At 42.9% G+C, this 27,946-nt stretch overlaps 1 protein-coding gene across 1 annotated transcript in view; it reads left to right on the top strand.

The window, feature by feature from the left end:
- akna (AT-hook transcription factor) overlaps positions 1–21,755 on the top strand; it is a 201,691-nt gene extending 179,936 nt beyond the window's left edge. The window contains exons 19-24 of the mRNA XM_078550276.1: positions 11,078–11,212; positions 12,213–12,314; positions 12,866–12,985; positions 16,767–16,905; positions 18,657–18,831; positions 20,970–21,755. Of these exons, the coding sequence (XP_078406402.1) occupies positions 11,078–11,212; positions 12,213–12,314; positions 12,866–12,985; positions 16,767–16,905; positions 18,657–18,831; positions 20,970–21,116 (818 nt within the window). The 3' untranslated portion in view covers positions 21,117–21,755. The remainder of the gene's footprint in view (positions 1–11,077; positions 11,213–12,212; positions 12,315–12,865; positions 12,986–16,766; positions 16,906–18,656; positions 18,832–20,969) is intronic.
- The last annotated feature ends 6,191 nt before the right edge of the window (positions 21,756–27,946 follow it).

Here is a 27,946-nt window from a genome sequence, read left to right on the forward strand (position 1 = left end):
TCGGCATTCTGGCTTTAACAGCCCTGAGCGGTTAACTGTTTCCTGAGCTGTGTGAACTCACAAGGGTCACCAAAGCGAGAGCACAGTGGGGATTCATTGCTCTGTGAAATTGACGGGCTAATAAACCTTGAAAGAGTGAAACTGTGCAGTTGCTTCCTTGCCTAAGTGATAGGCTTGTGCTCACAGAATTTGTTCTGAGTGTGTGCTTTCACTGCTTTGCAGGTGATTTCCAATTTTCCGGAAGTCATACCACCTCTCTTGTACTTTGTTAACATTGATCTGCACTTCCATGCTGTCAGCCTGTAATGCAGCATGGGAGCAGCTTATACAGCTAAACTGTAGACCAAGAGGAGTAGCAACATTAACACCAACAGCAGTGGGAGCAACAACAAAATCAACAGCAGCAGCCTTCTCCTCAGCCACGTGCCACTTCACAAGGTAGAGGGGCCAGGCACAGAGCTCCAGCTTGAAGGAGGTGACACCCCCCAGCGCAGGGTCTACAGGCACAGGATCATATCCTTCAACATGACAATGGAGCAGTGGTGCATCAGGCGAGCTCAAGCTTTCGTGGCAGGCCTTTGCTGACATCTGAAGCCCCCTCAAACAGGATCTCTTTCCAAAAGGGCCAGGTGGGCACATATTGGCAGTGGCTGCCAAGGTCAACACAGACGTGGGTTTCTTCACTTCCAACTTCTTCCAGGGATCTGCTGGCGACATCTGCAGATTTCACAATCTTCCATCCGCAAGCCTATCTTCCGGGTGACTGCCATTTTTGTTAGGACTGTCAACTAATGTCCACTTTGCTACTGATGGGGCCAGTCAGACACAGCTAGTTCTCAATTCTGCTACAGTGGCTGAATTTCCACAAGTGCATAGAGTCGCAGGCTGTACACATGTGACAATCAAGGTGTTTATTTATTTGTGCAACATATCATAGGAGCTGCCATGATGCCTTCGTACTGCAACAGTCACAAGTTTCACAGGCCTTTGCACCTCCAGGCAGAGTGGATGCATGGATGGCTCCTTGGAGAATAGGGCTACTCTCTGAGATCCTAGTGTTGACATTTGTGAGGAGCCCTACCACTGATGAGGTACAATAGGAGCCACACGAGCAAAAGGACAGTCATTAGAGCAAGACATTGGGTTGCTGAAGATGTGATTCAAGTGGCTGTACAGATCTGGGGCTGCCCTTTAGTAGGCTCCAGCAAGTGTATCCAGAATAATAGTGGTCTGCTGCGCTGTGCACAACATTGCCCAGCAGAGAGAACTGGAGCTGGAAGAAGGTGAAGACCACTCCGCATTCCCTGAGGAGGAAGAGAGGCAGGATGAGGAGGAGCCGGATGTCCAGAGTGTGTGCAGCCCCTCATCTGGCTGCCAGAAAAGTCGCGATGGGCTCATCCCAGTCACAATTCAGATAACCTGGATGTGTGGCAAAATGATGTTTAACCCACTGCCTCCAACCCCTTGAACACAAATCATTCCCAAAATCATTCACACCCTTTGCTCATCTTCCACTCTGGCCACACCATTCTCCTGAAGGTTAATGTCAATTTGGAAGGCTGGAGGAAACAATGGAGATGCCAGGACGATGGAGACTTGAAATGAAGTGTATGATTCATTCACATTTTGCAATACATAAACATACCAACATTTTCATAATCAGCCAAGTGAATTCCCTTTTGCAACTAAAAGGTTTTTCTTTTCCTATTATTTCTATATATGGTGCTAACCTGTCACTTCAGCAGAGCTAGAGACGGGCTGCTTATTCCCCTGCATTAACAGCTGAGGTGCCTGTGGTGCACATTCTGTACAAAGACTCTCCATTGCTGTCCCTGTTCCAACACTTGCTCCCGCTCACTGTGACGTGCGCCTCACCATGTGACAACCTAGCAAACACTTTCACAGTCCCCACCAAGGTGGATAGGCCTGAGCTGGTAGGGGATGCGGATGAGTTGTGTACGGCTGCGTCCTCAGTGTGCACAAAGCTCGTCTGAGGACTGTTCAGCGTTCTCACGCTCTAACTCCTGTATCACACTTGAAGCATCTCTGGGAGACGTAAGACATGAATTAGGACTGATATGGGGAAAGGTCAGAAGTCACCACTATACTGATGTGCATCTTTCGGTTAGTGGTGACAGCAAATCAACGTGAGTGATTGTTATGTGCCAAGTGGCAGTGTGATTCTTAACTCTGTCACCGTGTATGTGTGAAACTCCCATCTGTCCATCTCCAATGCCCATCAACTCTGCCACCCTGCTCTGCCTCAGCTGTCAGAATGGCGATGACTTGTGGACCATTCCGATTCTCTGCTTCTTTCTGGAGTTGTGCACTCTCCTCTCCTGCAAGGAGAGATAGCGGAGAGTTATGAGTGTGAGAAGTGGAATGTAAGGACACTATTTGTGGGGGGTGACTATGAGGGATGTGTGTGAGATGGTAAGGTGAAGGTGTGTGAGAGTGTTGGCAGCTCAGATAGGGATGTGAGAAGGTGCCTGGAGAGAATGGAATGAATTGGAGCTGCAAGGGATGTTGCCCTGAGGAGTGCTGTGAGTAGAATGCTGGGGAAGTCCGAGTGTGTGGCTTGAAACCTGACAGCGGAATGCCACTCACCTTTCCTGACCTCGTTGAATCTCTAGAAGCACTGAACCCAGGTTCAAGGAACCAGACTCCTGCTGCTGACTTCCTCGGCTGCTTCCAGCCACGCCTGTTTGGTTTATGAATCTGGTCTCTTCCTCCTGTCCTTGGGGAACAGCATTTCCTTGTGGGCCCTCACAATCTGTAGCAGGATCTCCTTGGGACAGCCTTCCCAAGTTGTGCAGGATGGCTTTTTTTTAATTTCTGTACATAAAATATACTGATAGTTATTTCCCAGTAATCAATTGAGTTTTTAGTTAATTTAGTCCATTCATATGTTTTCTGAAGTCTCTGGAATTGACTGAGGACGCGACCATTCTGACCCCTGCTGGGATCAGTTTCATTGCAATCCTTCCATTATGGATCGTTATCACACCCACACTCTGTGATTGATCGGGGAAGCTGGATGCAGGGTGCTGATAATGTGGCTGACTTAAACAGCCATGGCAAAGTCCACTTCTCTGACAAACAGGTTCACGGTCCCATCCCGGCATCCCTGCCATTGTAAGCAGATCGGTTTGGTAAAAATTCAGCCCATCATTGTCCCAGGGCCACCATTGCTGGTCACCCTGAAAGTAGTTGAGTATTTCACATTCAGGAGTGTCTTTCACACACACCCCTTTTCCAATCTTTCCAAAGGTAAACTGAAACACTAGACCAAGACAAAGCTAGGTTTGACTTTGTTGAATTGCTTTATTCTACAAATAGTAAGTGACCTTGCAGAGGAACAGATTCAATCAAATCTCATCTTGACTCAATTTACGACAGAAGTTTTTAAAAATATGCCACACTATTGCTATTAATGAGCTTGGGAAAGTTACTGGAAAGCTGCTGAAGCCTGTGGCAATGAAGTTTAAGTTAGTCCTCAAAAAGAACAGAAGAGGACAGACAATTATGAGTCGAAAACCAGCCAAACTTCAGGACTTTCAAACATATTTTAACGAGAACTATTGGGCTTCCTAATTGGATCAGAATGTTTCTTTGGGAAGAACCTGAACCTACAGACCAGAAAGTTTTCCTGTTTAATCCCTCGTCTCAGACTTGGCTGATCTCAGCCTAGGTGCAGGTTGTTGGACACCAGAATTAGTCTCTGCCATTCTGTGTTAGGGAAGCCGGGGTTCCCACTCCTGATCTGGATCGGCTTTGACACTTCTCATAGTCGAATAAGCTGCCAACACCTCTAGCTGGGCTCACACCTAAACAATAACCTCTTGGAGAAAGTACTTGATAACAACCATCAGCCATGGAATTGCATTGCAGTGAGACCTCAATGCCTGAAGAACGAGAGGGCAAGGAGGAATAATTGATGAGCAAAAAGATTTCTTTAAAAGACACTGCTCCTGAATCATCTGGAAATAGAAGAGGGAAAATGTTTTTGTTTAGGGAGAAACACTGCCAGCATCTTGAGTGTGTACAGCATTGTACAGAGAAAGAACAAAATTCCAACGCATTGCATCTTTTCGCATTTAATCACAGGAATATCTGCCAGTTCAGAGCTGAAAAGGAGCTGGAACTGGATTACAAGAGAAGTTAAGAAATGTAAGCAATTATAGATCAGCTGATAAGCTTTCACTATGTTATCTGACCGTCTACTGTTTTGAATTCGATGCTCTCTCCACTGAGGCCAGGGTATGATTCCTACTCAAGGGTTTAATACTAACAAGACAGCATTTAATTCAAAATCATTTAAAATTAATTATGTGCAACTAATGGGAAAAAACGAATAACCATACCAATTAGGGCCTGAAATATTTATAAGCTATATACATGACTTAGACAAGGAGACTAAGAGTAATATGTCTATGATTGCTAATGGAATAAAGCTAGGTGAGAATTTAAGCTGTGAGGAGGACGCACAGAGACTACAAAGGGATAAAGAGAGTTAAGTAACTTTCAGGCCAGGCAACTAAAGAGAGTACAACTATCTCCCCTTGATATTCAATGTCATCACCATCACTGAATCCTGCAAAATCAACATCCTGGGGTTACCATTGACCAGAAACTGAACTGGACTAGTCATATAAACACTGTGGCTACAACAGGCAGCTCAGAGGCTGGGAAATCTGTGGAGAATAACTCACCTCCTAATTCCCCAAAGCCCGTCGACCATTTACAAGGCACAAGTCAGGAGTGTGATGGAATATTCTCCACTTGCCTGGATGAGTGCAGCTCCCACAACACTCAAGAAACTTCTCACAATCCAGGACAAAGCAGCCCGCTTGACTGGCACTCCATCCACCATCTTCAACATTCACTCCCTCCACTACCGATGGACAGTAGCAGCAGTGCATACCATCTACAGGATGCACTGCAGCAACTCACCAAGGCTCCTTCGACAACGCCTTCCAAATGCACAATCTCCACCACCTAGAAGGACAAGTGCAGCAGATGCGTGGGAACACCACCATCTGCAAGTTTCCCTCCAAGCCACATACCATCCTGACTCAGAAATATATCGCTTTTCCTTCACTATCGCTGGGTCAAAAGCCTGGAACTCCCTTCCTAACAGCACTGTGGATGTACCTACACCACATGGGCTGCAGTGGTTCAAGAAGGCAGCTCACCACCACCTTCTCAAGGGCAGCTTGGGATGGGCAATAAATGCTGGCCTAGCCAGTGAAGCTCACATCCCATTAAAGAATGAAAAAAAGAGAGTGGGCAGCAATGTGGCAGATGGAGGTCTAAGATCACTGAGGGATCACAGGTGAGTAACAGTAGTAGGAGGGTCGTGAGGTGGGGGTTGTAGGGGGAGCGGTTTGGCAGCAAGAGTAGAGGGTAGCTCTCAGCAGGCACCCACCCCCACCACCCCCTCTTGATACCGGACCCCTTGTTCAGGCACTGAGTGCCTTCGAACGAAGGACCGCCCCCCCACCCCCAAACAGCCCCAGCCCAGTCCCATAAGACTGCAAGCAACTCCAAGAGGGTTTCATTTTCAGACTTTCTGCATGGTGAGTCCTCCATCCGGAGCTGGGTGAATCTCAGTGGCAGTGAGATGAGGCCCTTAAATGGGAATGAATTGAACTTCAGAGGCAGGAAGGTGAAGGGGTCCCCACCCACCACCACTCCATGCCATTAAATACCCACCCCCCCACCAAACTCCCTTCAGAGGAAGGCATTAAATTCCGCCCTATGGGTCTTGGGCAGAATTTTTAGCTCAGCGGGCGGATGGGCGCGCACCCGACCCGACTGAGCGTGAAATGGCCCGCGTTGATGTCGGCCGAGTGCGCCAACGTCAACGCGCAGTCACATGATAGGTCAGTCGGTGGGTGTGCGCCGGAGCCAGAAGCGTGCCCGCCGACAATTAATAGGCCTATTAAGGCCATTAAGTTATCAATTGCCCTCAATTTTTTGCTGCCCGTTCAACCTAACGGTTGACGGGGAGGCGAAAGGGCCAGGCGGCCTGTGCATTATTTTGGAAACCTCATCCACAGGCGGGATTAGCTTTCCAAAAGCAAATGCAAATGAAATAAAAACTTTAATTTTTAATTAAAAACACGTCCCTGCTCATGTGACAGAGTCACAGAAGCTGCCACTCGCGTATCACACTGGGCGGGCCTTAATTGGCCCGCCATCGTGAAATCGCGGTGCGCTGTCAATCGTGGGCGACGGTCGGCTTCCCAACCACCCCCGCCGATCTCGCACGCCAAGGGCAAAATTCTGCCCATTGAATACAATGGTCCTAGGTTTACCTTAGCTTGGAAACATTAACTGGTGACACTGCCTGGTGATATGGAGACTGCTGACATGTATGTGTCTAGTCTCTGCAATGGAATGACTAGCCTTGTTTGTGTTGATGGTCACGGCTTGGAAGTCTGTTTTCAATATTGCTAGCTGTCCAGAAACCATTGACACAGGAAAATTCATTAGTTGGTTATATATATCTTGAGTAAATGTTTGAATGGTCAGTTGAGTTTTAATGAAAAGAGCCCAGATCTGTAAAATAGAAGCTCTGTAAATTCTAGCACAATAGGGACTAGCATTGTAAGGGTTTAAAAGGTTCAGAATGTCACACACCTTTTTAACATCAAATGTTTTGTTACTAACACAGAAAGGCCCTCATCACATCATCATCCTATTCAACGTCTCAGTCAGAACACAGAGAAAGAGAGTAAAAAGAAGTTAGTCCCAGAAAAGAGAAAGCAAGACAGCATGAAACACATGAAGTTCAGAAATGAAGAAACAAACTCTGGTTCAATGCCAAGGCAGCAAAAGGCGATGGGGGGAGGGAACCAAAAATCTCATTGTTCAAAAGGTTTGTCATATTCGAAAAAGAATAATCTTAATCTGCGGCATGAGATCATGGAGGAACAGAGAAGAAACAATAAGTTATTGGAAGAACTTATTGAAGTGCACAGTGATCTTAAAAAATACTTCCAGGAAATTAGCACATCATTAGGGATTATTGCACCCATCTTTTTTCACCAAAGGCACCACAAGACAGAGTATTGATACATTTGATGTCGACGCACTCGTGACAATCACCTGATTTAATCAGGCTGTAACTTATAGCTGCTCACCTATGGACACACACACACACACACACACACACAACACACACACAAACACACAACACACACACAACACACAAACACACACATATTCTGAAAAGGACACCACTTGCCTTTTTCTTAGCTACCAGCTGCATTGGTGTTAGTCAGTTTATTCTGCTTATTGGTACTAATGGCATTTAAACCAATACACTGTACAACTGTGCCAATAAACGGCTCCCACTACAAACGACACCAATAATATAACCAGACCTTTTTGTTTTCAATGCCTGATTCAAAATGCTTTCCTTGTGTACAATCAAGTTTTGAAAGGACAAAATCATAATTGGAGTGCTGGGTGTTTTCAGCTGGAATGAATTATCGTATTACACACCCACATTCACACTCCACTGAACTACCAGTAATGACACTGAGGAGTTCCCTGCAAAGCATTGCCAATCTTCTGTTCACTCTGGAGGTGGACATTGACGAGAGATTATGCTTGTAGATGGTCCACTGACAGAACAGACAACTTCTTCCCCACTATGCTGAAGGCTACAGAATATTGCATTTTATCTTAATAATAAAGTTCACATAACACCCTGTAATAATGTGTTGTGCTTCATTGTTAGGAAAATGAATCAACAAATAGGATCTTCAACTTTCCAAATAACAGTTAGTTAACACTTGCTCGTTGGCTCACACAACAGATCCTATCCCCCCTTCCTTGCTGAATATCCCATCAAGTTAAATTCAATTCCAATTTTGTTTGAACTGTAATGTCTGGTCAGTCATAAAAGATGGGGAGTTCTTTGAACAAAATCGCAGCCAGCATGAGAAATTAGTAATGATGCTCAAACAGTCAGTAAGAGTGTGCAAAAGTATTTGAAAGTACTTTATTTTTTGTTGCAAAATCAGCCAAATACTTTTCAAGCAAATATAGTGGGCTGAATGTTTACCTGCTGTCTCTCTGCTCTGTGTGATGTGTAGAAAGTGAAGAGAAGGCTGGGAGAGCTTTGAAAACTGTAGAGACTCCTCGAGGGCACCTGACAGCCAAAGGCTGGTGCAGGAAGGAAAATAAGGAAAGCTGCTTTAGAGATTCAGGAAGAAGGCAAAAATATAGGAAGACAATATGCAGTCTACCAACCAAGTCTGTGTCATTAGTGAGAACCAACTTTAAAAAGGTCGATGAACATTAGACTTCCCTTGGCTAATATTGAGTTCACTCAACTTGCCTACAGCTAGTGTGTATTGAGAAATGGTGGGCAATAGTTAATTTAACAATATGTCAATATTATCCACTTTGTTTCTGTACTTCTTCTTCGTATATGAAAGAAAAACACTCAGAAAATAGAGGGAAATGTATACGTATGAAGGTAAATGTGGTACTACTCTGCTCCCCATGTAGTAACTTAAGACAGATCAGAGAATTAGTTGCAAAGGCCAGTGTGTCTGATTCAGAGCAGTCCTCATTTACTGGTATTAAAACTAATTCAACCTTCTTCTGCCATTCAATTTGACCATGGCTGATCTGTATCTCAGATCCATTTACCTGCCTTTGATCCAGGCCTGTGACTATGAGAAATTGGAAATAAATAATTTCTTTGTATTCTGTTCTGATGATTTGGTGAGGGGAGATCCCAAGGCCTCACACTCAAAACAATCTCAAAGATACTTGGAACTGCCCTTCAAAGATTCATTGTCTTTGCAGCAACCCTCGAGTAAAAGTACCACTTTCCCACTGATCACTTTTTGAGAGATATTGCAACAATTTACCATGACAGTGTTTGGTCCCACATGTGTACACCTATGGCCTAGTCAAAATATAAAGCCTGATTTCATTGTGAGTTATACCTCTACTGGCATAACAACATATTTGACAGGATGCTATTTCTGAGGTACAAGTTTACAGATAGGGCTGTTTATGTAGATCTTTGAAGCTTTAAAGGTCTCAGTCCTTTGACCAGCCTGTGGCGTTGTCTCTCTAGTTTCCTAGCCTTCACAATGCTACTGCAACCTAAGAAAAACAAGTGAATGAAAAAAGCAGTTTAGTCCCCCCAAACTCAATTCTTCCACTAATCATGTCCAAGCCACCCTGTTAGGGACTCAAAACCACCAAAGGGGAAATTCTGCAGAAGTCATCCCTAATCCCCTAAGGTAATCAGCAAAATTTCACAAACCTTTTCACTGGCCTCCACAGACGATGCCTCCCTGTCCCCAGTCCCAACAGCACAGGAACTACGGTACCCCTTGGATCATTTACCTTCACCTCTAAAATCAGACCTAATTTTATGAAGGTTACTCAGCTTCTACCTTATTATGAAGGGGTTTGATAAGGTAGCCTAAAGAAGATGTTTCCACTTGTGATGGAGGCCAAAACTGGGAGCCATTAATACAAGATAATCACTAATAAATCCAACGTGAAATTCAGGAGAAAACTGTTTACCCAGAGAGTGGTTAGAATACGGAATCACTATCACGGGGAGTATTTGAGGCAAGCATTGATGCATTTAAAGGGAAAGTAGATAAGCACATGAGGCAGAAAGGAGTAGAAGGAATATGTTGATAGGGTTAGATGAGGTAAGATGGAAGGAGGCTGGTGGGGTATAAATACTAGCATGAAGCAGTTGGACTGAATGGCCTGTTTTTATGTTGTATATTCTATGTAATTCTTTGTAATCCAAGGTAGGACCTTTATGGTTACCCATGTAGTTATCTGTTAAAAAAACTTCAGCAGTTAAGTATGTACAAAAAGCACTTATTGCAACCTCATACAAACATTGCTAGTCAATGTAGTCTATCGACATGACACTGCTCACCTCAGCAGGCTGCACTGTATAAACTGCGGAAAACCACAATCTCAGATAAATATTCCTGTTCCATACACTGGGCATTCTAAATTCCTGGCAGCCTTACTTGGTTAGAGGAGATGCTTGTTGCTGTATCACTGCGTGTCCCCCAGCTTTACACTATTTTGCAGACTTTACACACTACCTCTTAACAACAACAGTGAGACAAAGGAACAAAAAACACAAACTAAAATAATTAGACCATAGAGGAAGAGACAAAGCTTCACAAAAGATCAGATCTTGTAGATAGCTATGAGCAAAACAATACAAAAGTAATAAGAAACCTTTTGCCTTCTGGGTTACTGAATTTTTTAACATTAGATTCATTAAGCAAGCCTTTTTTGTTATTATTCATTTACAGCATGTGGGCACCGCTGGCTGAGCCAGCATTTATTGCTCATCCCTAATTGTTATGTGAATTCTGTCTGATGTTTCATTTGCTGAACATGCTTTCCTTGCAATATTAACAATTAGTTCTTTGCAAATTACTTCATATTAAAATGTTGCCTTTCTCATATTCTTGCACCTAGGAGTTAATCTGTGGAATTCTGTTGTACAAACACTTCATACATTGTCTGAAATTTCTCTACAGTGAGTCATTAAATTGCCAAAAATAATTGCGGACTAAGAAAAAGCAGAGAGAGAGAGATATTTCTGACAAATATGTTCAGCATTTGTACACCAGTGTCCCACAGAATAATATCAGCACTGCACCTCTAACAGTCTACCCTAGGGTGCTATATGAATGATTGATGCAATCAGTGAACCCCAACCATGTGTCAACACCAATGTTTACCATTAATTATTGTGCCCACATTATCTGTCATTTACCCACAAGGCCACTTATTCCTAGTTCTCTGTATCTCTACTAGTATGAGGCTATGGAGAGAGATCATTAGGTTTATGGACTGAACACCATGAGATTTATGAATGTTGCACTACTACAGAAATAGCTGTTGCAATTAACTCCCAAATCACAAAGGATAATCAAAGAGTATTCATCATCCAGGACAGGATAAGATTAACAGAGAGGACAGAAGGAAAAAGGAAATGCCAAACATTGAAAATATTTTGCCTTCACTGACATTACAATAATTATGATTCTTCCAGGTACTGAGTCAGATGCATCTTCATTCATCGCACAATCTCTAGCTCATGGTATTTCAGTTAGTCAGAGAAGCAAGAGATCACCTTCTCATGACGGACAAAAACACAGGCCTGTTAAAACCAAAGGGCCATACACAGGTAAAAGGGACATGAATTTTCTTATAGACTAAAGAATGAAACTGTGTTAATTACCATTGAGTAATGCTTCTCTGATCTCCTAGCTCTCACACCATGGTATAATGCTTCACTTGAGGCCAAATGCATTCCTACTTCCTACCCTCCTCTGACTAGATTGTTGAGGATCAGATGGATTCTTAGCCTTACTCTCCCGCTAGAATATCAGGATACAGAGGCACTTGTATTCCCCTGATCCATTTAGATACCCAGGAATTGGATGTACGGACACCATCCTGCTTGAACATCATCAAATTGCCAGGGTAAAAAAGCCTGGGAACCTTGTCGCATACACAAGGCTGATTAGTGGATCTCAAAGTAAATGATTGCTCATGGCGCTGTGGTGGCAATATTAATTCGTCCACCTTAATGGGAAGAGGACAGACGAGCAGTTCAAGTTTCCATTTGCCACTCCATTCTTGCCAATCTGTTTTAGCACCACTGGTTTTGTCAGGTCTCGGGCTCAGGCGTAAATGCTCGTCCAGCACTTTTGATATCAAGAGGCTCCGATTGCACTGTAACTGAGACTAGACCAGGTTGAACCAGACCTGCAACTGGCGGGAAAGATGAGTGGGTGGGTGTAAAACTCTCCTTTGTGGAGCCAGGAGGAGTGAATGTGCTCCCCTGGGCCCCATGAGGAAAGTCGCAACCTCCTGTGCACTAGGTTCCACCTCCACTCGCCTCTCTCCTCTGAGATTCACAAGGAAAATCGTGGTCCCCTTTGCATTGGACCCGTCCCTCTCTCCCCTTTCCTTTCAAGAGACCATGTGATTGTCTGTTCTGATTGATCCAACATTGATTGAAGTTTTAGAAAAACACAGCACTACCCTGTGCTCAAAGGCACTAGATAATTGGTGGGTGGGCGTCCTTGAAGGAAGAAGAACTGCAACAACCAAAATGCAAGCAAGTACGAGTTACCTTACTTTTGCCTAAGAGATGGTTACTGGTAATAATTGTCTTCTAGGCACCGATTATAGTTTATTTGTACCACCGACCTCCACAGAGGGACCTGCAGCTAGAGCGCTGTCCTGCCCTTACTGCAGAGGAACGCGAACACAGATGGCTGGTGAGTCTAATTTTCAAGCCTCTTTTTAATTTTCGGTGACAAGGCTTCCCCAGATTAAATTACAAGTGTTGAATGATTGTGCCTCGAGAGTGAAACCAACCAAGGAGCCACGTGTGATAGGAAGCTTCATGTTACTATTTTGTAAGCATCTACCAGTTTAAAAAAAAGCGTACTAATTGGCAGAAAAAAGAACTACAATCCACCCCAGCAGCTTGCTTACTTCCTACTCCTCCAGTATCTCTCAAAACTTGGGCATCAGGACGTAATGAGATTAAGAAGCAATATTAAAATTTAACCCAAGTAACCCACTTTATCACTACACACTAAAATCTTAAAGTTGTCTAGCTTTAATTAAGGTCATTCTGGTCCAGTTATTGTCATAAAATTTTGCTATTTCATTCCAATTAAAGTGAAGATTTGACATCTCTTTGAGGTAAAATGGGCTCATGTCAAAGGATTTAATTTATTATTTAGCATTTCAGTAGTATTACTTTTACTAGGGATGACAAGGCTGTTTGTGACCTTTCGTTTGACCAGTATTGTTTCTTTAGCAAATGCCCCATCAAGGAATGCTCCTGTCTCCACCAGTAGTCCCAAGGGGAATTCCTGTCCTGTATGTAAAGGATCTGGAACGTGCGATGACCAAAAACCAGAAGTGAAGACAGAACATGGTAAGTAGATTGGAAGTAATAACAAACATAGTTAACAGGCCAATGTTTAAATTCAGGTTTGGATTATAGAATAACTAATGGCACTGCATGGGTAGAATATTTTTGTATTCATAACTTTCTGAAGTCACAACCAATACAATCTCCATTGGGGAAATGAATTTTTACATTCATTCATGGGCTGTGGGCGTCGCTGGCTGGGCCAGCATTTATTACCCATCCCTAATCGCCATTGAGAAGGTAGTGGTGAGCTGCTTTTTTGAACCGTTGCATTTTAGCTTCAATACATTTTAGACCTAATAAACGCTTCTCTTGATTTGCTTTTTTCAGTTTTGATCCCCTCACAGGGTGTGTTATACATCAGAGGAATTTAGTTCCAGTGACAGGCCACCCCCCAGCCCCAAACGGTTCAGGAACCAGTGGGAGCCTCGCATTGCTTCTGTCCGGGAAGCCCGAAGCTATTTAAGTGCAATTCGGCACATAATTGGCAAGCGTCAGACCTTCCACATGATCAAGGCCCCTGGAGACCAGAAACCCCACCCCTGAGAGCTGCTGGTCAATCACAGGCCAGCAGCTCTCCAGCACTGGCAGCGTCACGTGGAACGGTGGTTGCTGCTGGTGACGTACTGAGGCCCTCAGCAGGGATCGATGCTGGATCCCTGGAGACCAGTAAGTGGGGGTAGCAGGCAGGGGTCGCCGACGAGATGAGGGAAAGGGCCAGTTGGACACAAGGGTAAGGGGGGTGACTTTCAGTGGCCTCCCCCCCCCCCCCCCCCCCCCCCCCCCTTCCCGATGCCGGATCCCTCGATCAAACACCGAGCGTCTGACAATGAGGGACCACCCTCACGAGGCCACAGGCAAACTAAGCTTGGTTTTCTGGACGGCCTCTGAGAGACATGGGAGACACGTGCGTGTCCCATTAAATCCCTGAGCCACCATTAAATCCCAGTGGGCTCAGGAATAATTAGGCTCATTAAAGAGCCTAATTGACATCCCACCACCAGGGGGATTCCTGTGTTGGGCCCTTTCCAAGCCCAACTAACTTGGCGTCAATTCTGCCCTCACTCCTGGCGTCAATCCTACTCTTGCCCCGGCGTCAATCCTGCTCTCGCCCCTGGAGTCAATCCTGCCCTCGCTCCATTTGTTTTCCTAATCGTAAGCAGGTATTGCTGCCCAATTCTTCCAGCCCACCTGCCATCAAGCCTGTTCAGGCAGGCCCCACTAAATTCAGCCCATAGACTCTGATAGGGTCTAAAAGAGAGTTACTAGATTGTTATCTAAAAACAGTTAATTACTATGGTAGACTTGTTTGATTGTCTTTGGAGGTTGGAGAGGTATTTCCCAGGTTCTTTTCCCCTTCGAATTAGCTTAGTTTTTCCTCTGAATATTTGCGTTTCCCAAGAGTTTATATGACTGCTGGTGCGCAGGGTGCAATGGGGGCAGGGCTGTGGTATTAAGTTCAACCATGATGCTATGGGACAGGTTTAATAGAGCAGTTGGTCTTTTTGTATGTTTCAAAAAATGCCTGACACTTAAAAACCACACAGCATGATAGGCAAGATTTGACTTTGGCTCTGGTGTGAATAGAGACACATTCAGTCCGTCCATTGCAGTATTTTGGGAGCAAGACAGGCAAGTTCTTGTCACTAAATAGATCTTCCAGTTTAGCATCTCTCAAATTGAACTCAAACAATTTACTCTGGAAAGTATATTTCGAAAACAGGGCACATACAAAGGAAAGCATTTGTGGTTGGGATAATCAGCAGGCCTCAATTTCCTGTCACAGGTTAATCCTACATTTAATTTCTGCAAAAGGATGAAACAGCACTAGACAGTAAAGCCACATCACTTAATCTCTTCACTGCTCTCTCAGTATTCACGATAAAGCTTAACTCAAGACTTGTGTTGTGATGGGCAGCCATCTGTCACAGGCCAAGATCACAACTGGAGTACACAATGATGTATAACTTGAATTTTAGTGATAGGCTGTCTGTGAGTTGGCAGCCTGCTTTGCATTATTACACAAAGTTAGGGCCTACCCTAGTAAGTCTGTTGCCTGATTGCTTTTTAAAAATCGTTATTATAGATGATGCTCATAATGGAAAATCTTCTGGTCTCGAGGGCAAAAGCACCATAAAATCATCATTCTAGATATAAGATTCCATTATAATCAATGCAATGGTCCTGCAATGTAGATTTCACGCTGGTCACCGCTCTTTGGGCTGAATTTTGCCGTCGGCAAGCAGGGGGCGGGACCCGCTCACCGACGCATAAAATGAGGCGGGATGATGTCGGGGGTTCCCCCCAACATCATCCCGCCCCATTTAAATTTTCAGGAAGGCGGGGGCACAGCGCAATCAGCTGCAGGCCTGCTGACCTGTCAATGGCCAATTGAGGCCATTGACAGGATCATTGAAACAATTAAAGGACCTGCTCGTCCAACCTTAAGGCTGGCGGGCAGGCCAGGAGCCCCGGCGGCAAATAGAAAAAACATGAAACCTCAACCACCAGCGGGATGAGGTTTCATGTGGGGATTTTAAAAGTTTAATAAAGTTTTAGTGTAATTTATGAACATGTCCCATGAGAGGGACATGTTAAGGATTTTTTTTTTTCTATTTTTAACGTTTTTAAAACTGACTGTGATCGCCCTGAGGCAGCACTTAGCCTCGGGGAGATGTGCACTCTTTCGTGTGCATGCGCGAAAGAGCGCACTCTCGCTTTTGGGGAATCCCTTCCCCCCGCCCGCCCACGTAAAATAGTGGCGGGGCCCACTTCTCCGGCAGGGATCGGCTCCCTGCCCGCCGGACATTGGGTCAGGCCCGCCCGCCCGCCCGACAGGCAGAAAATTCTGCCCTTTGAGTTTGAGCCAGTGACAGTTGCACGTTTGCTACGACACCAAAGGAACCTCACTTAGCCCACAATGGTTCCTTGAGTCACTAAATAAGCTGCGAATTCCCTCATTAGGTCATTTCAGCCCTGCTCCCAGTCAGAATCATTTAACAGAATGGACTCAAATCTTCTGGAGCTGAATAATTTGCATGGGCGACTGGAAAGTATGAAGTTCTTGGGATGTAACAGTAAGGTATTCAACCTGAAGCAGTCAGAATGCTGTTAAAACAATGGATTCCTTTATTTCCTTCTAGACTCCCTCTGCTGGTACATGTGTGTAGCCTTAAGTGGACAAGATGCACAAAGAAATTTTCAATACATTACAGAGAGCTGCAGATTCATAGAAACCTAACTTATTAACATATGGTGAAAAACTCAGGGAAGCCAGCCTTTATGCCTACTCTTTCAAGCACTAGTTTTTTATACAGTTGATGTGGGAAGAGGATATAGATGAAAGTTTTCAAGTCTAAATGGACACCATCAACTAAAACATTGTCAGGTCCTCCTGAGGGCACACAGTACCACACATGTAAGGGGATGGGGCCCAGCTGCAAATACCGCCTCGCCTGCCAGGCTCCCAAGACATCTAAGACTGACACCACAACCACCATCAACAGAAGCAACTGGTAACACCGCTGGCATGGGGATATCCCCGGAGCACTTTCAAGCAGAAAAGAATGCCAGGAGACCAAAACAGTAACTTGGCAATCGGACCATCAACCAACATGACTCGGTTCATGGTTAAACTTTCAAATGGTGCTTGAAAACAGGATGTGCCGTAACATTTGAAATTTACTCATAACCTATGTACTGAGTTTGGTTAAATGGCCTTTAACATGTGGTGTCCATTAGCGATCAAATGTTTTACTCAGTTCACTTCCTTTTTTATTGGCAGCTACTAAAGAGGAGCTACCGAAAAACTCAGGACGGAGCCGTAAAGCCAGGAAGCAGCATAGTGTGCGTATCGCTGAACCTCCCCCTGTGCTCAGCTGTGTTCCACCGCCTCACTATGTGCCTTATTCTCCACAAGTGTAGTGAGTACATATTACCAAAAAAAACCTTCATTTTCCTGGGTCTGAGTGAGACTGTCATGTCATAGAATTAGAATTGAGAATCTAAAAAGCTATTTTAGGGTTAGGATCATTTTTTGTTTATTTTTACTTTTTCTGTTAACGTGCAACCAAATCAAACATCTGTCTATCTGTCATAATTTATCTGTCATAATTTCCATGGTTTTCCATCTCTGCATCCTGCCCCTTCCCGTCCCAGGAATGAAATCCGGCTGTCACTTGACTTCTCGGTCTCATGAAGATAATGATGGGGTGGAGGGACATAGAAATCTGCTTGATTTCCCCACCCCCCCCCACCATCCCCAGAGATCGTTAAGAGAGGCAGGGAAACCTGGGGCAGCAGCAGAGGGTCTGCTGAAGACCCTTTTTCGAGGGAGAGATGCAGTAGTTGGCCACCTCACTCTCTTCAGGCCCTAACAACAGGTCATTTTTTTAGGCCTCACTTGAGTCTGTGGCCTCAGAATCAGAGAATTTTTACAGTGCAGAAGAAGGCCATTTGGCCCAACAAGTCCGCAGGGGCTCTCTGAAAAAGCATTCTACCTAGTCCCACTCGCCTGCCTTAACCTTGTAACCTTTCACATTCTTTCATTTCAGATAGCAACCCAATTTCTTTTTGAATACGTCAATTGGACCTGCCTCTACCACCCTCTCAGGAAATTCGTTCCAGACTCTAACCACCCTCTGGGTGAAAGATTTTTTCCTCACATCACCTTTATTCCTTTTGCCAATTATTTTGAACCTGTGCCCTTTCGTTCTTGATGCTCCCTTGAGTGGGGACAGTTTCTCACTATTTACCCTGTCCATACCCTTCAGGATCTTGAATACGTCTATCAAGTCTCCTCTCAGCCTTCTTTTCTACAAGGAAAAGAATGCCAATCTCTCCAATCTATCCTCTTCATCCCTGGAATCATTCTTGTGAATCTCCTCTGTACTATCTCCAATGCCTTCACATCTTTTCTCAAGAATGGCGCCCAGAACCGGACACAGTACTCTCAATGAGGCTTAACTAGGGTCTTATACAAGTTCAACATGACCTCCTTACTCTTGTACTCAATGCCTCTATTAATAAAGCCCAGCATACTATTTACTTTATTAACTGTTTTCTCAACATGCCCTGCCATCTTCAATAACTTATGTACATATACGCCGAGGTCCCTTCATTCCTGTACCTTAATTAGAGTTTCTCCCTTTACTTTATACTGCCTCTCCATATTCTTCCTGCCAAAATGAATCACCTCACACTTCTCTGCATTGATCTTCACCGACCACATGTCTGCCTAAGTGGCAGCTGAAGTTCAATGTCTGCCCATGTGGCATTGAGTGAAATTTTCCTGTAGATATATGAGGTTCCTCTTGCTCCCTTTGTTCTGGGCTTCTCCTTTGCTAGTGCTACAACTGATACCCTGCTGCAGCACCCTCACATTTCGAAGCCTTGCAGTGATGGGTTTCCTCTTGGTGTTGTAAACCCTGCTTGTAGGCCGGTGCTGCACTGTTAATCGCCCTCAATCCAGGAAAATGGGTGGCGGATCTTGCACCGACTTGCCCCCTGCCCATCCCCACCCCACCTGTAGAACTTGCCCCAGAGGAAAGCCCAAGCCAACTCTCTAACTGAATGCATAAGACAGTAAAAACCCATTTGTGATGATGCTAATTATTTTAACACATTTGAATACATTTACTGGGTTTTTGATGGGTTATGTTAATTATTTTGTTAGTTATTCTGCACCAGCCAGCACCTTTGCATCGCCAATGGAGTCACGCTTCTACTATTCATCTGGATATAAGGTTTCAGAATCAGCCACAAACGCTGCACGTAAGAGGTGGAAAAGCCGTCATCAGAGACCATCGACAACAGATGATATTCCCTACTTTAAAGGTGAAGCATTCACGGTAAGAAGATTGTTTGCACTCTATGGTTCTGCAATGTTTCTCATATTATAACCTTAATTGAAGCTAATCGTTAATGTTGGAAAATTCAGCTGCTCAAGTGGATAACTTTCCACTGGCTTCCTAGGCCTGTATTCTTTTTTTTATATTTAACTGAAATCAAAGAGTGAAAAGCAGAATGTAGTGGGTAAAATGTACAGCAAAAGGGTAAACTCAATAATCCAGACTCTTTCACAAATGTGTCTGGACTATAGTTGCCAGCTTTGGTTGGAGGCATTCCTAAAGGTTTGATCTCATGATATTCTGACCATGTGACACCTGATCATATACCTGCTGCAAATATTATTGCATTGATCTTATATCACTCAGGGTCCTTGTCACTGTATATATTTGCTCATGTTTTTGTGTCAGCAGTGGTTATGTGACTATCTCCAAGAACCAGGAGGATTTCCACATCCGGGCAAAGAGGTGAAATGGAGATCGAGGAAGAGGGGAAATGGAGGACTCCATTCCCTAGTTTACCTCTCCTCCATCCCCTACCCTGCCAGTGCCCAAAGTGGCCCCATTCCCCACTCCCAAAACCCATTCGGCAGTCTCTCTCTCTTCCCCCATCCTGAATTAGAACCTGGCCCCAATTTCAGAGACCACTCCCCCGCCCCCACCCCCACCGCCCCTCTCCCATTGCTGACTCTCCAGCTCCCTCCCAGCTGCAGTCCATGTGGTCACAGCTCTCTGTGGCGATGATCAAGTGATTTCACTAAGTTGAAGACTTTTCTAACAGCGGCTGGTGATGTCACAGGGAGGGCAGTAAATCATTGATCATCCAAACTACTAAAAGCAGTGGTTGGGGGATGAATCCCTTAGCCCAAAAATGCCTGATCATTGTGGGAAAAGCTAATCTAGAGAGGAAGGCAGGTTTTGTTTCATACATAGACCTGGATTATAAATGCTACAGGTGTGTCAGCTGGGTGGTAGAATGGGTTGTTGAGCTAAAGTAACGTTGGCACAATGAGTATATTCTAATCTCAGTCTGGTCAGCCAATTGAAGAAAGGGACGGAGAGGGAAAACTTTTGTGGGTCGAATTTAATGCCCTCCCCCGAGGCCGTTTTGGAGGCGAGGGGTCATTTAATCAGATGGGATGGTGCCTGGTTCAGATCCGGCCGCCTTCACATCTCTGGCCCGATTAAGCCTCAGACAGGAACGATTGCGGACAGCCTTCCCATGCTGCCAATTGACGCCGCCAATTGACGCCCTTAAGTGGGCAGTTAATGCTTCGAAGGAATACACTCCACTGCACCAATGAGACATTTTCTATTTCTCACACCAGCCGTGCAGTAACCTCTCAGATTGAGATTTTTTTCTGTTCATGAATTAGTGAAAAACTAGGTAAAGTGTAGTGCTGTTGGCCTTTGTCACTAGGAACTGCATTAAGACTCCCCAAAGCTCCCTTCCTAGATAGCAGCCAGAGGAACATTCATCCCATTCAGCTGGATGAGGTTCAAATCCAGTTCCTACAGGTGACGGATCCATGTTTCAAGGAGATAGTCATTCTGTTAATGCTGGCCCTAGCACAGCACTGACATATAGCTGAAATCCATTAGAAATCTTTAGATGTCCTGAATTAAGAACCTCATATTTTTCACAACATATTGCAAATGAACTAAAAAATAATGATAATGATTTGTCACAAGCTGAATGAATCACATGCACAGTAACAGCAGCTGTACTTTTGTAATTTACAGTGATAATAGCTGGAATAACTATACAATTAGGTGACTGAGTTATTAGGTGATGTTGAAAATGTCTTAGACTTTATTTCAAGCAACGACTTTGTTTATAATAGAGCCTGTCAGCTCACAGATTGCTGCCTAGCTCTCTCAGTCGCTGGGAAGTATAGGACATGTGTATAGTGATTGCTGATCTTGTGTACTGAATGACTGCAGGTGCAGAGCCAATACCTGGGTCTGTGGTTCACCCAAGCAATTTATTTTGCTACTTAGACCATTGAGAATAGAAGCCCAGATTCAAATGGGAGAATCTGTTGGTACTCACCCATTTCAATTTTAGTGGAAAAAATGAAAATGATCTTTTTGAAGGTGTGAAGAATTGAAATAATGTGCTTTTGTGTTTTTTTTCAAAGCTGTTGGATCTCAATTGTTCCCTGGACCTGGCAATCGACGCAGCAAGGAACATAAAAAGGACCACAAAGAAAATGGTGAGGTCACTCTCATCAGATCTTTACAAGGCCAAGGCCATCCAAGAATGCCACCAATTATTAACCCACTGACTTCTGAGCATTGTGTTTTGTTTGAGATATTCCTGAATCATTTAAATACTCTTGTAATTTATCTTAAGGGCATCATATACATTCATTTGTTGACACAGCACTTTCTGTTTGACGAGCCAGTGTGTGAATTATTTCTGTACTGCTTTACTTTCTCCTTGTGACTCTGTGGTACTTGTTGAAAGCTAATCTCAGAAGCAGCAGGCTCATAAACAAATGATTCATGGTTCAAAGGGAAAAAAAAGCAGTGGATTAAAACAGTTTCTTTCACTGTGCAACAATCACATTGCAAACTCACGGACAACACAAAGAAACTTGGCTTTAAGAGTCATCTATCAAACAATGTTAAGTCGCACTCAGAGTTCACAGGCATTGTAGGTGCTATGTTGTTATGTGGATAGAGGATCATCAATAGGAAATGGGGGGTATTCACAAGTGACGTCATGAAGCTGTAACTCCTGAGTCTTGCCATTGTGGGTTATTTTCCAAATCAATAGTTTATTTCATGCCATTTGCTTGCATTGTCCAGCAATTAAGTATGCACATCACTGTTCTAAAAATATGGTTGGTCATTAGTTTTGCTCTCTTCATGACCTGAGGGCATGTGGCAGGAGCTGCATTACTTCAAAGTCAAAGCCAGTTGTAAACAACCTACTCCATGAGGACATACAGGCAGTGCATAGAGCTTACTCAGTGACCTTCCACCATCTCTGTGTTCTTACAGACTTACCAAAATGAATTATTTTTGCCGTAATTAAGGTTTGAACGAAGTCTATGGGTGACAATTAAATTTATCGTCCATATGTGTTTGGGTTGTTACAATAGATGAAACCTATTAATAGCAAGAGGGAAACACCTAAGCTCCCAATGAGCAAACCGGTGATCTTAATGTGCTGTGTGGTACGAATAGCCTCAAGTGGGCCAACAGAGGTTTTATTATCAAATACATTTTTTAAGCTTGTTCAGAAAGTTGCTGATTCAAATCATAGAATTTGAAAGTCTTTTTACCTCAAGTGCCATGTAAATACTCTGAAGAGAAACTCTATGGTACTAACTTTTCCTGATTCCTCTTAGTGGAATGAGCTTAGAAACAAACATGCACTGACACAATTGTGTAACTTGTATCTTCGCACTTACACTTTTTTATATATATAAAAGGTCTTACACACTCTATTAGCTGATTGGCTATGTTACATATCTCTGCAATGTTTTGGTTAGATATTGACCTCAGGATATCACACTGCATCCAAAATAACACAGTCTTAATTCCATCCCAGCCACAGAGCAAAGCAGATACCTATTTTTGATGATTAGTCTATTTTTGGTTAAGTATTTAATTTTATAATTAGAATTGGTAGGATTTAAGGTTATTAGATGAGATGTGGCCCACATAAATATCAAAAGAGATTGGTTCCAAATAATTTCTCGTCAATCTTTTGGATTTTCTGACTTACTGGATAAAGTATGTAAGGCTTGATAGTCTAGCAATGGATATCAACCTTCTGCTATCGAGAATCAGTATTGTATCAACAGAGTCTGAATGTGCTGAATCCAATTTGGTTTGGCTTTATTTACTGCTCTTTAGCTGAGTTTGGGTTAACTCCATGTTAAAAGTTTGCCTCATCCGTGGACCACTAATGGTAATGAAATATAGTTCTGAAGTACATGAGCTCCTTGATAATCTAAGTAGAATCAAAATCAACATTTGAATGTCATAAAACTGAAACCACTTCTGTGGAGATTAGACGAATCCAGACAGATTTAAGCAAGTTTACAAGCAAGCAAATGATCCAAGCTCCATTTCTGGCTCCAGTTTTTACAATATTAGTGATTAATATACAAAGTAAATTTTGTGCATTTTCAGATTTTATGTTTCACTCTGAAGGCTAGGAATCTTTTCATTCAAAGCCTATGTCTCTTAACGCACATTCAAAAGTCTAAAATCATTGCTTCTCAGGCAAATGCCTTCTCATATCTGCTTCCGAACCTGTAGGTTTGAATGTCAAAGACTGGTTTGTGACCAGGCTGTAGTTAGAGTCAAGCTTCAACACTGTTAGCAGTGATTTATTATCGATTTGCTGTAGAGTGCTTTATTTTAAGTGGGCTCTGTCACTATATCAGATCTCAAACAGGTGACATTCATGTTGCATGCATTCAGCTAAATTATTATGGGAAGAATCTTTCCTTTTAGTGCTGGCAAAGCCAAACTTATTGCCCACCAACTTACCCTCTGATTTTGTTTTGTTGTGCGCGGCCGATTCATGTAAGTGGACAGACCCTTTAAACAGTGTTGCACATCTGCACACATGTAGTAGCTTCAAAGGGCTTACTTGTGCACAGCCTGCGCAGGAACATCTGGGTCGCTGCACAGTTGTGAGGAAATATTGTTGCCTGTTCCTAATTACCCTTGAGAAAGTGGTATTGAGCTGCCATCTTGACAACTTGCTAGGTCATTTCAGAGGGCATTAAGAGTCAACCACATTGACGTAGGTCTGGAGTCACATATCGGCCACGCAAGGTAAGATGGCAGATTTCCTTCCCTAAAGGACATTAGTGAAACCGATGAGTTTTTACAACGGCCCAGTAGTTACATGGTTAAAATTACTGACACTAGCTTTTTATTCCAGATTTATTTAATTAACAGAATTTAAATTCCACAACAGTCATTGTGGGATTTGAATTCATCTCTCTGGATTACTCATCCTGTAAAATAACCACCATTCCTGACTGTAATTCTGTGAGAGTTATATACTTCATTAAGAGTATGCCACTAATCTAGCCAAAACCTCAATCTAGAGTATTTATGTGGAGGTCAGAGTGTCCAAAGATACTTTGCTTCCCTTCTTGGGTTCCTTCAGAGATTTGCCAATCCCACTTTGCTTGACTGTATAAATCGAATTAAATTTTAAGCAACACATTATCCCAATTGTGTCTTTCAAAGCACTTAATTTGTTCAGGCTCCTTAACAGCAAAACAAACCAAACAACTGATAGATTGCCTGAGAAACATTTGATGTTCTTTGACCATCTTGTGTTTTTCTTGAGCAATTTACTAACCACCTCTGAAGAGGAACACTCTGATTATTGCACTGGCCAGTTGAGAAAATTGTCTTTTATAAAGACTTGTTTCTTTTACAATTGAATATTTGTGTGTGCTTTTAAATGTCTTGGAGTTTATGTATGAATGTTCAGAGGCACAAGTCATAAGTGGTGCCTGTTTTAACTTAAACATGTAACTAATTGCACACTTCTTGTTACCATTCTGTATGCTTGACAGTTTTATGTTGTATTTTGAAGTGTATGCAATATCACTGTCAACTACATTTTATACCAATTACCTGATTTATATGTCAGTGCAGCAACTTCCATCCGACCGACCATTATGTTTGTGGAGTCTATTTAAAGGAATGTAGTTCTTATATTCTTGGGATTTTAAGGATTAATATCAATTTGTAGTAACTTCTGCATGACAGAAACCACCAGGAGTCAAATCATGGAATGTCATAGATGGGCTTGTCATCTTTGAAATTATGCTTTTCAATGCATTTCAGAGATACGTCATTGGCTTTAAAACTATTGTAAAGGTAAATGTAAAGGACAAAATTACAGCAGATTCTACAGCCAATGGATGGTACCAGATTAATAGAGGCCCTTCTGGATTGCTAGAAGGTGATATAATGGCCTTTCATTTCATTTTCACTCTGTTTATTATTGACGATGGAGCGTTATGTTCATGAGTGTGAAAGCCTGATGCACACAGTGTGAATGGAGCATTATTTATTTTATTCCATGCATTCCAGATACTACTGGCAGATTGGATAATTCATTGTTTATTCACAGCATTGAATGTTGCTTTAAATTCCACCATAATTAATAATGGTCCTAATGTGAAGTGAAAGAACCACTAAATATCACATGGCACTTCTGTCAAGTGTGGTCTTGTTTAAAGAAGCAGAAGCAGTTTTTAATTTGAACATAGAAAATTGATGGACAGGAAAAGACCAGTTGGTCCATTGAGCCTGCCCTACACACATCAGAATGGCTGGAGCATCATGGCTAAACACCTGCAGCCATGCAATCTCCAGAGAGAGCATAAAAAAAGAGAAGATGCCCAGGACCAACACCGGGAATAATACCCCGAAAGATTATTCCCCAACCAGCCCCTTCAGTTGAGTGAAACCAATCCAGGAGATCACATGGACCAAATGTTATCCATAAAGACACTTGCCTTCCATATGATGTGACCCCTGCCAAGGACCAACCCAACTCCCTTTGAAAGCAAATAATAACTAATGTGACAAATATCAGAAATATTCTCTCCATCCCTCCCTAAAGTTTGACAATTCATTGTCCTGAATCAAACAACAACAAGATTCAGCCAACTGAGGCCGAGGGCTGCATTTTTATCGCAGAATCTGTGGACCCTTGTTATTTAAAAAAGAAGCGTTTTCACCGAAACATTCAATTTTTCAAAAGTTGATATTGTTTCTTTTGCTTTGAGTCCAAGATATAGTGTGAAAGATAGAGCATTGCTTTTATTTTGTGAAGCTTAATTGAAATCCAGCCTCTTCAGGCAAAGCTGCTACTCCTTTTAAGAATGAAAGCTCTTGTTTCATTAGGTTAGTTTTTATCTCAGTAAATATGAACCTACCCGTTTCTCAGAATTATCCTGAAATGTGAGTGAGTTAGTTACAAGATTAAACAAGTATTTTTTTTATAATGAACACAAGCAATAAAGAATGTTAACTGATCTTGTATGAAGTATTTTTTTCAAATATTTATTATAATTTTTGTAAGAAATGTGATGTGAATTAGTACCATTTGGCTACCTGTGCTTTTCTACCATGTTTTTATCCAGTAATGAATGATTTTTTTATTGGAATAAATTGATCTTCTGGAACCTATGTTGTTTATTGCAGTTTATAGTATTTTTCTTCCTTCTCTCCTCCCTGCTCATATGATATTCACCCATCAAGATCCGATACTATAAAGATGTCCAAAATCCAGTCCATAAGAGAAAGAAATCAGTTAACATTTGCATTTCTATAGCACTTTTCATGGCATTAGGAAGCTTCAAAGTACCTCACAGACATACAAGTACTTTTGAAGTGCAGTCATTTGTGTAAGGTAGGAAACGCAAAAGCCAATTTGTGCACAGCAAGTTCTCACGAACAGCAAAAGAGCAGATAATCTCTCTTAATAATGTTGATTGAAGGATAAATATCGGCCAGAACACTGGGGAATAATACCCCTGCTCATATTCAAAATGGGGGGTATGGAGCCTTTCACCGCCCTTTCAGAGGACTGGCAAGGAGCTTCAGTTTAACATCTCATTCGAAAGATAACACCTCAGGGAGTGTAGCACTCCCTCAGTACTGCACCGGAGCGTCAACCTAGATTATATGCTCAAGTGTCTGGAGTGGAATTTGAATTTAAAACTTCTGGCTCATTGAAAAGAATGCTACCAACTGAGCCACAGCTGACACCACTAAGGATAACCACACATAATGCCTAGGCCGTGACAGCCATGAACAGGAAAATTGGGGTATGTACAACACAATTGCCAATTTGCTACCACCAGTTTTCTGCCTGGTGATATTAGTTAAAATTAGCCCCTTGTGATCAGATTGCTTGTCATGCTCTTGGCTCAGGCCTGCATGGTCTGTGGGGAGAGTTGCAGGACAAGGTATACAGTTATTTCATAGAACCCACCACCAGTGGGTTCAGTGAGCTCTCTGGTTTTTGATCAAACCATGATCATTATCAAGGCCTAAGATCAATCCATCTTTGAGCTGAGTAAACTGGTTTCAATATTGGCAGAAGATATAGCCTTAGTAGGCGAGGCACAGCATTCCTCAGCAGTAGGCCAAAGTTGACACTGCAGTTCATTATCTAGCATTCCCAGCTGGAAGTGCTGAGATATGGGTGCTGAGCGCAGACAGTTAAATGGCTCACTTTACTAATGCTCACTGTCCAGGCACAGTCACGAGGAATAGACATAGTGACACTCCTAAAAAACCAGCCAAATAAATTTAAAGCTCCAGTATGCTGCCTGCCCTGATGGCTCAGAGCTTATCGACTGAGTACCACAACGTGGCCTCAGTGTCCCAAGGAGGGAAAAGTCAGCTTGAATTTCTCTTCCTAATTACTATGTAGCAACTTGCTTGAAGTGGACAGAGGTGTTTGGGTGGGCGGGCGGGGGGTGGGTGCTTGAACAAGATTGACTTCTTTGGTATTAAGTAGCTTGTCAATACTTCCAGTTGAGGTTCGTTGATGAATAATGGCCACTTGGGTGACAGGGCTGAGAACCGTTCCAGCCGGGAGTTGGTCCTCTCGGGAGGAGAAAATCGGCAGCCGATTCTTTGAAAAGAAAAGGTTGAAAGCAAGTGCTACACATTTCATTTCATTCGACAGTGCCAAAGTCATAATCCATGAAGTAGATAATTGCTGGGTATTGAGAGAAGGAAATAAACTTTGATGATGATTTCCTTTGAAAATATAAATTAGTTCTCAGAATCTAACCTTAAAACTGCCATTCTTTCCTTTGAAGGAGAATTTATTTTAGAAAAAAGTTGATGTTTTACATATCTCTATTCATTGGCAAAGTGAAAAGGATCATAAAATGACAGATCTCAGGAAGCAATTGACACTGGAGGTGTATGGAGCTCTTACAGTAACTTTGGTACTTCAAACAAGGGTCAATGTGATTAGGGTAAGAGACAGAGCCAATGTGCTTTTCATACTTTATGTTTATAAACCAAATTGACCATCTTCAAAACAGAAAACAGTACCAGCCCAATCATGACAGTCATCCATGGAAATCTGTAACCCTCT

The sequence above is a fragment of the Cetorhinus maximus genome, chromosome 10 (genome assembly GCF_964194155.1).
Source record: "Cetorhinus maximus chromosome 10, sCetMax3.hap1.1, whole genome shotgun sequence".
Classification (NCBI taxonomy): Eukaryota; Metazoa; Chordata; class Chondrichthyes; order Lamniformes; family Cetorhinidae; genus Cetorhinus; species Cetorhinus maximus.